At 38.7% G+C, this 13,140-nt stretch overlaps 1 protein-coding gene across 2 annotated transcripts; it reads left to right on the forward strand.

Annotated features, from left to right (window-relative positions):
* The first annotated feature begins 774 nt into the window (after positions 1 to 774).
* LOC131692790 (uncharacterized) lies at positions 775 to 4,782 on the forward strand. 2 transcript variants are annotated; one of them, XM_058980058.1, is made up of 4 exons: positions 775 to 1,009; positions 1,067 to 1,168; positions 3,195 to 4,245; positions 4,302 to 4,782. In XM_058980058.1, the coding sequence occupies exons 2-4, from the start codon at positions 1,076 to 1,078 to the stop codon at positions 4,661 to 4,663; spliced, it is 1,506 nt and encodes a 501-aa protein (XP_058836041.1). In that variant the 5' UTR covers positions 775 to 1,009; positions 1,067 to 1,075; the 3' UTR covers positions 4,664 to 4,782. The 2 variants fall into 2 exon arrangements, with proteins under 2 accessions (XP_058836041.1, XP_058836040.1); XM_058980057.1 differs by having other exon boundaries at positions 775 to 1,168.
* The last annotated feature ends 8,358 nt before the right edge of the window (positions 4,783 to 13,140 follow it).

Consider the following 13,140-nt stretch of genomic DNA (forward strand, 5'->3'; position numbering starts at 1 on the left):
AATAAGTTCAACAAGCGTCGGGTGCTGATAAAATCGGGTGCAGATATAATCGGGTGCAGATAAAATCGGGTGCTGATAAAATCAGGTGCTGATAAAATCGTGTGCTGATAAAATCGAGTGCTGATATAATCGGGACTTCATTGTAATTATTGTACCCATGAGCGAGCTAGAAACTATTTTTGACCATACCTAATTGTCATCAATCTCATAAGCATTCCGGAATTCAGTCAAGTTCACTATACGAGGTTAAAAATCGATCTCAGATGGAATGCACATAAAATGAACATCTTACCAACTTAGTGTATCTGCCTACAACGGCAGAACTACTAATTGATCGAACAAGTCAAGTTAGTTTGTAGCGGCTCTGATAAAAAAAAACTATGGCATGTTTTATTAAGTCACTTCCAGATTAGAATAATTTAACACTTTACACTTTATAAGTTACGAAAGTCTAACTTGATGTCTGTATATCCAATTATTCATACCCATACTCAATTATCCCACTTTTACGCGCATGCACATAATTTGGGCTTGCTTGTTTCAAAAAAGAACATCAGGTTTACACTACAGGCGAAAAGAGTATAAAAAGACCACAACCTTACTATCACGAACAGGCCGAATTCGACTGCCTATAATTATGCAGGAAATACCGCCAGCTACCCTAAACATCAATCAAACGATGCGTCACCATATTTATTAAATTGAAGATATGAAAGACATCCAAAACCAACCCAAACTCTCTCAGTCACTCTCGAGTGACCGAATGATCGACTCTAAACGACCACGGCCACAGTGCAGTGAGTAATTGAAGCTGAGTGACAACAGTCCGGCAACGCGCGTTCCTCCTCCACGAACCGTTTGTTGTTATCGCAAATCCAGTGAAGTTAAGCAATTAGCAGCATTCTTGTAAACTTTCTGATGCATAAACGTGCAATAAGAATCAGCCGAATAGGATTCAAGAAACCGTTAGCTGCTCTAAAATTGTGCTACTCGATCTAGGTCGATAACGGTAAACTAGGATCAGAAGGTGTTGATAACTGTTTTTATAACTGGTCATTCTATACAGTGCGAAGCAATGGCGGCAACCGCTGAAAATGTGCGACTACCCGATTTAATAACTAGATGGATGGAAGTGCAGAATACGCGAGCTGGTCTCGACGATTTGCACGTAAGTATAACAATACTAGACGAATTGTACTTCATTTACTATGTAGATATTGTTTTGGATCCAGTAGCTTTTTAGTTTGTATAAGTTACATAGTTAAAAGGGAAATCTTCCCAAGATAACTTTTATCCTAATTTTAAATCGTACGTACTACAACACGAATCGATATTTTCTGTTCTAAAATTTTCAACAGCCCCGAGAGGAGCTTTCCAATACATATCGAAGTAATACAGATAAGGGACGATCCATAAATGACGTAGCATTTTTTGAGTGATTTTTAACACCCCCCTCCCCCATCTTTGCATTTCGTCACAAACCTCTAAATACCCCCCTGGTAATTACGTAGCTTGGCGGTAATTCTCCCCCCCCCCTTGTCATCGTAAAATTTAAAAAAATGAAGAACGATGTTAGTTATTCCCCTTTAAAAAAGCTACGTAGTATGACATGACACCCTACCCCCCCCCCCTGTCGTCACACATCATCACAAAATACAAAACTCCCCCCTCCCCCATATAATGCTACGTCATTTATGCATGATCCCTAAGCACAATTTAGCGCATAACTTATAGAATTGATTGTCACAAGAATTGCAGGAAGAAATTCTTTTCCCTTCATTCAGCGATTATGTTCGCATGATATCTCTGCATTTTGTGATACTGTATATTCATCTCGTAATTTTACGTCATCTTCATGAATAATTTATAAACTGCCGCTATATACAATATACATATTTGTCGAAAGTTCTGTGGGATTATCATTATACATGGGACAATTTTGCGTATAACGGCAGTAGAGCGGTCTATGACTCAATTCAAATATTTTAGTAGCCTAATAAATCATAGCTACTATTCTAATTGAATAAAACAATTATTGTTGCACCAGAATATTCGACGCGGCACATCTCATCGGCAACACACGTTTGTACTAAGCCGTGTACGAGAGCTTATTAAAATTCAAAATCAACACCCACATTATACGACTACATTTACTATGTAGATATTGTTTTGGATCCAGTAGCTTTTTAGTTTGTATAAGTTACATAGTTAAAAGGGAAATCTTCCCAAGATAACTTTTATCCTAATTTTAAATCGTACGTACTACAACACGAATCGATATTTTCTGTTCTAAAATTTTCAACAGCCCCGAGAGGAGCTTTCCAATACATATCGAAGTAATACAGATAAGGGACGATCCATAAATGACGTAGCATTTTTTGAGTGATTTTTAACACCCCCCTCCCCCATCTTTGCATTTCGTCACAAACCTCTAAATACCCCCCTGGTAATTACGTAGCTTGGCGGTAATTCTCCCCCCCCCTTGTCATCGTAAAATTTAAAAAAAATGAAGAACGATGTTAGTTATTCCCCTTTAAAAAAGCTACGTAGTATGACATGACACCCTACCCCCCCCCCCCCCTGTCGTCACACATCATCACAAAATACAAAACTCCCCCCTCCCCCATATAATGCTACGTCATTTATGCATGATCCCTAAGCACAATTTAGCGCATAACTTATAGCATTGATTGTCACAAGAATTGCAGGAAGAAATTCTTTTCCCTTCATTCAGCGATTATGTTCGCATGATATCTCTGCATTTTGTGATACTGTATATTCATCTCGTAATTTTACGTCATCATTATGAATAATTTATAAACTGCCGCTATATACAATATACATATTTGTCGAAAGTTCTGTGGGATTATCATTATACATGGGACAATTTTGCGTATAACGGCAGTAGAGCGGTCTATGACTCAATTCAAATATTTTAGTAGCCTAATAAATCATAGCTACTATTCTAATTGAATAAAACAATTATTGTTGCACCAGAATATTCGACGCGGCACATCTCATCGGCAACACACGTTTGTACTAAGCCGTGTACGAGAGCTTATTAAAATTCAAAATCAACACCCACATTATACGACTACTCTAAAAGGCCCACTTCCAAATATGCACTGCCGAGTCAAGTCGAAATAAACCAACCAAGTATTAACCGTTGCTTTCTGCTTTCTATACCTTTCTAGCCGTTGAAGGTTGACGCCATCGATCTTACGCTGCTATTGAAATCGATGGGTTTCAAGTTGGAATACCTGGACTTTGAGCACGATAAATCCAACACCGATATACTAACAGTGGAAATAAAGTGCAACAAATCTGGAGTAGTTGCAAGAATGTGTTACGATTTGGTAGGCTGCTCATGCCCGGAAAAGGACGAGAAGGAAACCTCCTTCTGGGAGGTACAAGCCACGGGACCGAAAGAATTCTCCAAGTTCAAGAATAACACTTCTTCAAATTTATTACCGGAGGTTTCAGAAAATTGCTCCATGGTATCCAAAGCCATGCTATCGAATTTGTTAGATTATTACCGAAGCAGCATAAAATCTATCGAGCGAGGAGAGGACGTACTACAATCGCCGTTAAAGATCGCTATGCCGAAAATCTGCGTCACTAGTCCTGGGCTAACGAGAGAGGAAAGGACTTTATTTGCAACACCGCCAGCGGAGGGAAAATTTATGGCGCTCATTGAATCAGTTAGTTCCCCTGAGGGCAAGAAATCAGTTGATTCAGCATCCAGTTCAGTAAATCCTCCAGTGAGCTTGCCAACAAGCCCATCCACCGCGCAAGATAATGAAACCAAATCCAACAACTCAACTGAAAGTTTGGGTATCGACAATGCAACTCGAGATTTATCTAAAAGCGACCCCGGTGTCAATCCAGTGATCGAACATGCACCAGATGCTATTCTAGAAAGCAATGATAGCTCCTTTGTCAACAGCGACGCAATGAAGGCTCTGATAACCTCTAGTCCAAATGAAAAGGTCTTCGAAGCCGCTATGAATTTAGATCAGAATCACGAACGGGATTTGAACGTTATTCATTGTCTCCAGGTAGCACGACATGAAATCGATGCAGCACTACTCGTCATGAAGTTGAACAATCCTTGCCGACTTCCATCACAAATTTCTGCCATCACTAATACACCGCAAACAGTTATTCGCAAAAAGTTGGCGACGCCCAAACTTCCAGAACGTTCCAGCTCATTAAGTAGCATTGGTCGAAGAGTTTCATTATCAGGTATTTACCGCTATTTGAACAATTTGAATTTGATATTAACTTTAATATGTTTTTAGGACTCCCATCTGATTCTCCCAAAAACACGCTAAATGGTGCCCCTAGTTTACCGAAAAAGCAATCCACAACTATATCCAAGTTAGCCTATACCAAACCAATGGGCCGAGGTGATACTCCTCGTCCAACGGCTACTCAACTGAAATCCGCCACACTGTTGCGTAAAATCAACCCAGGCGTGTCAGCTTCATCAACTGCCAGTTCAGGCAGCATCACTAAAACGAATTCTGTAGTCCTGAAAAAGAGCAGCGTGGGAGTCAAACCAATAGGGAGTGTACGACCTACTACTAGTGCCACTACCAAGCCAGCAGTGGCCACCGTTATCGGCAGGTCTAAAAGTTCCGCTACTATCGTGAAAAAATAGGAGTCCTCAACATTCGCTAGTTGTCGCGTTATTCGTATTCAATATTTATTCAAATGATATTATTTTTTTCTGTATCCTTTCTGTTCCTCAGGTTTTAATAAACATATTTCAATCTACAATATTTCATCAAGTGGCAGTAGAGAGTTATGTCCCCAGACCGGGTGTGAAGGGGGGGGGGGGGGTGAGTCGGGGCAATTTACTTGGGGCCCGGGTCCTATTTGGGGGCCAGGATTTTTACCTATAGGTAAAACTGAATAGACGGAAGAGGGGCGAAAAATTCCGGTATTCATGGAAGAGCAATAAAATAGTAATTGTAATTGCTTTGTATTCATTCCCCTAAATGAATTATTATATGATGAAAGCGAGAAAAAATGGAAGGACATTTTAATTTAATAGCTTGAAAATGTGAACTCTTATTGTGGATACCAGAGATACCAGGCATATTTTTCAAATGTCTTCACTAAAGAGACTAGAATAACAAAGAGACGCCATGTTCCGTTTGGAATTCCAATTTTACTGTCAATGTCATTCCAAACGAACAAGATAGTTGTCGATCGTAAATGTTTAGCATTATGTGACATTGTTTTTAAGGAAGTATTGTTATGCAATTCATTAAAATTACTAAAGATTTTATTGTTATTGTTATTTATCAGTATGCAATCGGGCTGTCTCAACAACCTATTTCTGCAACCTATGTGCATTAACTGTACACCTACCGTCTCTCCGTTGCACTTGACAGTTTGTGCAGTGCTTTATGGTCACACCTACGACCGCGCACCCGGCTTCCCATGAGCGTTTTGGCGACTCAGAGGTGTCCTTCCACGTTGCTCAGGGATACATTGGTCCTATACACATCCATGCATACAGGCATACATACGGGCTTACATTCATACATACATACAAACTATTTGGCGCAGGTTTAGAGCGTGTAACGTCATATCATCTAGTCTGTCATCCTATGGAAAATCATCCTACCATTGCCTTGGGGTCAACGTCATATTGGCAAATTTCGCATTGAATCCGCTTCTGTCTCTTCCTAATCTCCTTTTTGTCTCCTAGGTCCGAAGCGGATCAATCGACTATTAGTTGAAACGGTAAACATACTAGCAGTATTAGTCCTTACTCGCGAATACTTTTCCTACATAATCCTACGATTATCCCTGTTCTAGTCAATATACATATTCATTACATTATGGACCAGACAAACCCTTAATTTTTCTATTATTATTATCCTGAGTAGCTATACCAGTGAAGGTATTTTAGGATTTCGCAAAAAGAATCTCTGCCAATAAAGGCGTAAACAATCAAGGTTTGCTCGAACCGAATGTCCGCCTGTTTCGACTCGAATAGACCACACCGACCCGAAAGGGTTGCTTATCATTTCTGGGAGCCGGTGTGCTTGGTCGAGTTTAATAATCATAAGAACAAGTCCTGAATAATTAATTATCTCTTAGGTGCCAGTCCTGAACTCCTTTCCTGAACTAGCCTCATACTCACGATCAAAAGAGTCGACAACTAGTAGGATCCACATGTCCCCCACCCAAGCGAATTGATCAATTTGCAAGTAAAAACACATATCTACCAACCAGCCAAGAAGACTTCCGAATCAATAAGAATGGACCATGCCAGTCGAAGGCCACAGGCCTAGCGCCATCTCGTACAGTGTCATTGTCATTTCTCAGCTCACCCCTTGGCAGACGTTCATCCGCCCATCTAGACTCTGTCAAGATGATAACCTACAAAGCCTAACTGTTCGTATGTGCTAATCCGTATAGATTTGGGTTTGCTGAAACGAAACAAGAAAGCAAAATAATTGTGATTAGTATCGTAGTTATAATAAATAAGTAAACGATTTCTCATCTGTTGATTGTTCCCTTGTTCGTAGTCCTCCTTCCTGCTCCTGATCTGTTTGGGCCACTGGCTTTCCGTTTTCTTGGCCGTCACGCTCGAGCCGCACATATTGTAGCAAGAGAAACAAATGAAGACAAAAAAATGAAAATAAATGGACGTCTGCTATCTGGGCCTAAATTGATGTTGCTTCTCAGTTTTGCACGACCCAAGGGGAACTTGGCCTTGATCCAAATGCTCTGTCGCAGATGTCACGTGATATTCGCTATGGAATATTCTTTGTTTGGGGGCCATTCATAAACAATGTTGTTCGTTTTTTATCCCTGATCCGCTGATACGTCTAAAATTCATTTTTAGTTATATCGTTACGTGACGCTCTTCCCCTATTGTCAATATTCGATATCATTTATGAATGGTCCCCTGGTGATATATTTAGAGCAGATAATCCATGATGATGAAAAATAGGATTGACAGGATTTTAGTGCGCTCTTGGCGCCTTGTGTCACATCTTCATGTTTGTTATACATACTAGGAATACCAAAGCATGTGATGTAATGACCGGAAGATTAGAGAAGCAACTCCTCCCCTTCCCCCCATTAAAAATACTAAAGATTTTAAAGATAAAAATTATATCCTCAAACCAAATTTGTCACAATACCATAGTGTTTGGAAACACTAAGGAGAAAAGGGCTTGGTTTTATGGGAGCACGAAATTCAGCATGAGTGTAACGAACCCGAAGTCCCATCGGATTTTTATATTGGTTAGAAGAAACAAACGGAATACAAACGTGATTCGCTGGTTGGACACCCTTTAACTGGACCGCTTTTTAGTTGGACCTCCGCTAGTTGGACCATTGTCCAACTAAATAGCATCTAAACGCCAAAATATCATGTCTATTTACGTTGACAATCTATTTAACAATCTTTTACGATACTAACGTCTTCTTTGGAGAGTTTTTGACATTTGTCAGTCGGTCCAACAAGCGAATCAAATTCGTTAGTTGAACAGAGGCTGTGGCCCAACCAGCGAATTACGACTGTAACAACAAACAAGTTTGGTGAGGCTTGCACATTTGCAGTGTTGCATGTGACCTGTAGCCTGGTTGCTAGTTGAATTGTTTTCACTGAATTAAGATGGCGTCTCTTTGTTATTCTAGTCTCTTTAGTCTTCACATTTCATGAAAAAATGTCTTCATTTGTCTTCACCGCCCAGGATTCTGAATCGGTTTTAGATTTTGAGCCATAATTCTGCCAGAAATTGGTCAGACAACTGAAACAAATTTGTCTTCAAAATGAAAAATCCGTCTTCACAACCTTTCAAATGTCTTCAAAATGAAGACATGTCTTCACATCACAGTTTATAAAGAACAGTTGCGCAAAGACTGAAGCAAATCTACCTATTGAACACTCAAAACGTCTACCTATCGGACACGAAGAATAACAATGCTCGTATGCGTGGGGAGTATCGTTATTATGTGATTATAATTATGAGAAAAAAATCAATGATGTAATATTAACATTATTTAAAACCAGGAATATTTTGCTTAATGACATAATTATTAAAAAATATATGCTCACTGATATTCAAATTTGGCACTATTTCAAACACCGGAACAGCTCTGGGTAGTGTTAATAATCTTTCACCGACAGTGGAAATATGAAGGTATTTCTCATAGTTAAAGTGCAGCTAAAATTTTGACAAATATGCGTTCCACTTATACATATGTACTTATTCAAATTTATCTTACGCTGCAAATTCGACTGTTTTTTTCACACCTTAATCAGACGGCAAGCGGCAAAAATCAATGCATTTCGTTCTTAGTTGCGGATCAGTTGAGAACCGGAAAAAGCTTAAATTCTTTATACGATGTTATTTATCGTATTGATTTTTACAAAATAAAACTAAACACTATATTTTAAATTTTTAAATGCGCAAAGTTAACTTCTAACTGAAGCGTTCGGGTGAAGTCATTTGAAATTTAACTAAAAATAAAAGGTTGCCAAAATTTAAAAAAGATCAATGATTGGTCCAATGTTGCCAATCCTCTTTACGCAACTCTACTATTAAAAACTCTGCTTCACATATGGCATAGCTGGTGGATACCATTACTATATTTGACATTTAGCGTTTATTAAACTAAACGTTTTTAAGAGGGCTGCCTACTTGAGGGGGGTAAGGGTTTCAGCGTTCTAACCCTTACACAGCCAGGATTGAAAAGCAGTCTGGAAAACACTGCAGTTATCATTTAACGTTTTTCTTGTCAACATTAATATTTGAAACAAATTATGTGTCATATGTCTCAACCATTAAAACGGCCAGGCCACCTGAGCAAATTTAGGTTTAAAGATGTTTCAAAATTATACGGTAATTGAATGATTCATTTAATGAATTTAACTAACGAATCCTTTTGAATAATGAATAAGGAAGAAACGAGGACAACCGTACCGACAGTTTCAGTTTAGAGGGGATGTGATAAATCGTTGGGAGTGACTTGGCTAAAAAGGGTAATGTCACTCCTTTGGTCCTTTCGGATGGGACAGGGATATTTATTTACACCTTGTCTTGGCTAATGAGCCTAGATTATAGCGCCTTTACTCGCTCTTATGGACGACTGCGCCCAGCAATGCAATAAACTTTATGCGTTCTATAATAGCTTACTGAGACAGCGTCTATAGTCAGCAATTGGGAATCACTCATAATAATAGCACAGAGAACAGACATCCATGATCGAACAAAAATATTTAAAAAACGTGTGTAAACATTTGAATTAATATACTCAAAACACTAGCGCCGCCACACCAACCTATCCCAACTATCCGTCAAATCGATTCCGGAACCGGTTCGAAATCCTGGATGGATTCTGCATGGAATTTAGCTCAAAGAAAACAACCGATTCCGACTCTATCGGTTGACGCATTTGAGCTGGAATTCATGCTGGAAGTCCGAATCGGTTCCGGACTAGTTTGACTGGGTAGAGGAATAACCGCTGTCAATTCTGTCGCACTCAGCCACAAAAAAACATGACGACAGTAGCGCACCTGGTTTAGATATCCAAACTACCTTCGAAATCGTTAGAGATTTTACACAAGTTGAATGCTGAAGATGGACGTCTGTTCTCTGTGATAATAGTGATACAACACCCTGACATGCAATAAAAAGGGGCGTACCACAATATATCAAATCACTGGTCGCAGTGAAATATGTACCCAACAATAGAAAAAAACCATACCTGCTGTCAAAATCTATGGACGTCAGTTAGGGTTAAATGTGTTGGGTTGCAAAACGGCATCAGCAACCAGGACATTTGTTCTGTGCATTAGCTTTGTGCTCTTTATACACAGGCTTCCAATAATATTTTTGTTTTTTTCTGTGAAGAAATTTTCTTGTAATTCATTAACTCAAAATAACTCAAATAACAGACTCTCAGTTACTTATAAATTATAGAATCCAAAATTGATTAAATTATCATCTTATGCCAGAAGCGGTATTCAATTTTTAGTGCAAAAATCGTTGGAGGTGCCCCCCCCCCGCTCTCCCTCTTCCTGAGATAGAATAGCATGAAACCGTGTCGTGCGTAGCACTTGTTGATGGATTCTAAAATAACGGTAAGGTATATATTTTATTTTCTATTTGATTATATTGTTTTGTTTGCATTACATTTCCAATTTAATAATGATTCGGGTAATTATTATTAAGATATAATCTGCTTTCGCAGTTAAGTGATTTTTGCAGTAGGAAGTTTCAAACCTACTAGTGTAAAGAGCTAAACAAATCTTATAAACTAACTTATAAACTATAAACAGGTCCGCCGAGAGGGGGGGGGTGTCTGGCAGGGCAACTGCCCTAGGGCCCGGGTCTATCTTGGGGGCCCGCATTTTTTCGTCTAAATAAAACTGGATGAAGAGTGTAGCAATTTTAAAATGAATCATGCGAGACAAACATTAATTGTAATATTTTTATACTCATTAACCCCATTGAAAAATGTGTTGATAGAAGTGTAGTGGAAAAAATCCCGAAATATGAACTACTATTTTGAATATTTTTTAAAATATCTTTCGATGAAATAAAGGTTTTAGTTCCTCTCCCCCCTGGTGTGCATATTATAACCCGACTGAATCTTCACAAACATAGCAACAAAATATATTATGTTACTATATAGTAGAGTTGGAATATTAGAAATAAATAAATTAAGTTTAATCAACAAAACTATTATATTCAAATAATATGCAAAACTAGATTGGTCAACCAAAATATCCATTGAAACAATTTGGCATGTTCTGTTGTCTGAACTTTTCGAAAGACGAGATAATTATTTTTATTCCAAACAAATCTGCAAGTAAAGCAAAAACTTTTAACTAACTGCTTAAAAATGACATTGTTAGGTAGAAAGAATGGAAGATGAATCTATGAAATTATTATTATCGTTGACTGCAAAATTATCATAAACAATGCTTTTTTATAAGATTTCCTCGCAAGACAAAGCCAGACTAAAAGTGTGTCTGTGAACTGAAATCTTTTGACAGCAAATTGTTTAATCTTCTACGCCAATAACAAAAATCTCTTGCAATATTTGCAAGCTACAATCACTTGCAAATAATTCTAGTATCGCATGAAATTTGGCAGCTAAAGACGCTTGCAATTTTTGCAAAGATATAAAATCAATTCATCTCTTGCTATAGCTAAACAGGTTTCTTCAGCATAACTGTCAAAGGATTGCCACCACATTCACGTACCTATGCTGGTTGTTATAGCAACGCACGACGCATATTTTTTTCCATGCCTCACCAACACCATTAAACGCAATATTGTAGCTCATTCATTGCACACGAGACAATATCGAATTGCGGATGTGCTGATTGTACGAGTTTTAACGCTCTGTTCTCGTGTGCAAGAACAGAACAATGCTAACATTCAGTGGTGCGATGCGTAAGAGCATGAGTTCAAATGTGGGTGTGTCTGGTACTTTTTTCATTAATCGTGAAATTGTCATGCTCCAGCACCCCGTTGAATTCTAACGATTTCACCACCTGGGCACCAGGTTGACGATATGAAATGAACTGCTAGGACGATTTTTCAGAAGGACTTAAGAGCAAAATGTAAACAAACCGGTTTTATGCTTAATATTGAAGCTAATGCTTTAAATTACCATACAAATTAAAAAAAATAGTAATAAGCATTTTGGATCGCATTACAAAGATTTTTTAAAAAGGCTTATTTCAACTTTGGGGAATGTGAAATGGAGTTGTTGTTACGCCCTCTATGTTCACTTTAATGATTCTGTCGATATAAACGAGGTATTATACGTCGATTTAAATTAACAATGCTCGTAATAGCTCACTGCAACCTAACAATCTAATAAATTGAATAGATTAACATATGTATTTCGTGATTAGTCTGATATTAACAATGGAACGGCTTAGGCCATTATAATCGGTTAGTCTTCCATACGCCCTGTTTTACCGACCGTTTTTCATCTGCCAACATTCATGCGCCTCTCTATAACCGCCGTAAATTGAATATGTAATGCTGTAAAGCCCGTCGTTTTCACTCTCGAGCGTGCTATTAATCATTTAGTTTTGGAAGGTATAACCAGGAAAGCATCATATATTTTTGAATAGCATTTCGGAAATATGGATGTTGTACTCAGTAAGTATGTTTTAGTTTTAAATAAGGGAGCAAAAAAAGTATGTTTACTCTTTTCAGAAGCTGCGGATATGTTAGGAAGCTATTTGGAGCGATGCCTGTGTTCGGTGCCAACAGCTGTTTGGTTCGAGGAGGTAGCTAGCTCATCGATGCAGCGTAGGAATTTTTCATTCGCAAATGTGCATACCTCAACACCTCTTCAAATCTATCTATCAAAGTCTAGCTTTGAAGAGACTCCTCTCAAATTGTCGGTGAACAGGTATGAATCATTCCACACCTTCGATACGGAACCTCTGAATTTGGCATTGCCAGCAATACATAATGTTGCTATTGCTGATCGCGACAACAAAATGTTTTCCGACTGATCGTGGGGCATTGAATCTTGTGGTCAGGGATCGGCAGGAAGCGAAAACAATGGAAGTTGGTGAGTAAGTCTTTGGAAACAGAAGAAGCGTTTTAGGAGGGGTTATGCTTATCCCCACGGCGAAATGATCACTCTACACGCAATCCACTGATTCCTGTTATAGAGAATGCAGCATCGGGATCTCAACTACTTTTTCGTGTGTCTCCTCGACAAAAGTATTAGTAGTCTCCCGCTCCGTCATCCACCTTTTCCACCTTTGGCTTCAGGATCACAACTACTGCTAGACCAGATTAAACGTGGGAATATTGACGAGAAGGCTGATAAAGAAACCAGAAGAAACCCATTTCCAAAAGCACACGAATCAGAGAGCGACGATGAGAATGAAGGCGACAACGATTATCAACAAGTTTATGCTGTTCGAAGCACCAGTAACGAGTCCGTTGTTGGTCACGAAGAAGACGACGGAATTGGTGACGAGGAACCTGGTTGTATGTAGCTATAATTTACATTGATTTAATAATGATTTTCACATTTTAACAGCAATATCCAGGAAGCGTAATCTTCCGGAAAAGCTCCAATGTCGTCTCAAAGAGCAATTAAATGTGTCGACGGCCAAGAACA

The sequence above is a fragment of the Topomyia yanbarensis genome, chromosome 3, assembly GCF_030247195.1.
Source record: "Topomyia yanbarensis strain Yona2022 chromosome 3, ASM3024719v1, whole genome shotgun sequence".
NCBI classification, from domain to species: domain Eukaryota; kingdom Metazoa; phylum Arthropoda; class Insecta; order Diptera; family Culicidae; genus Topomyia; species Topomyia yanbarensis.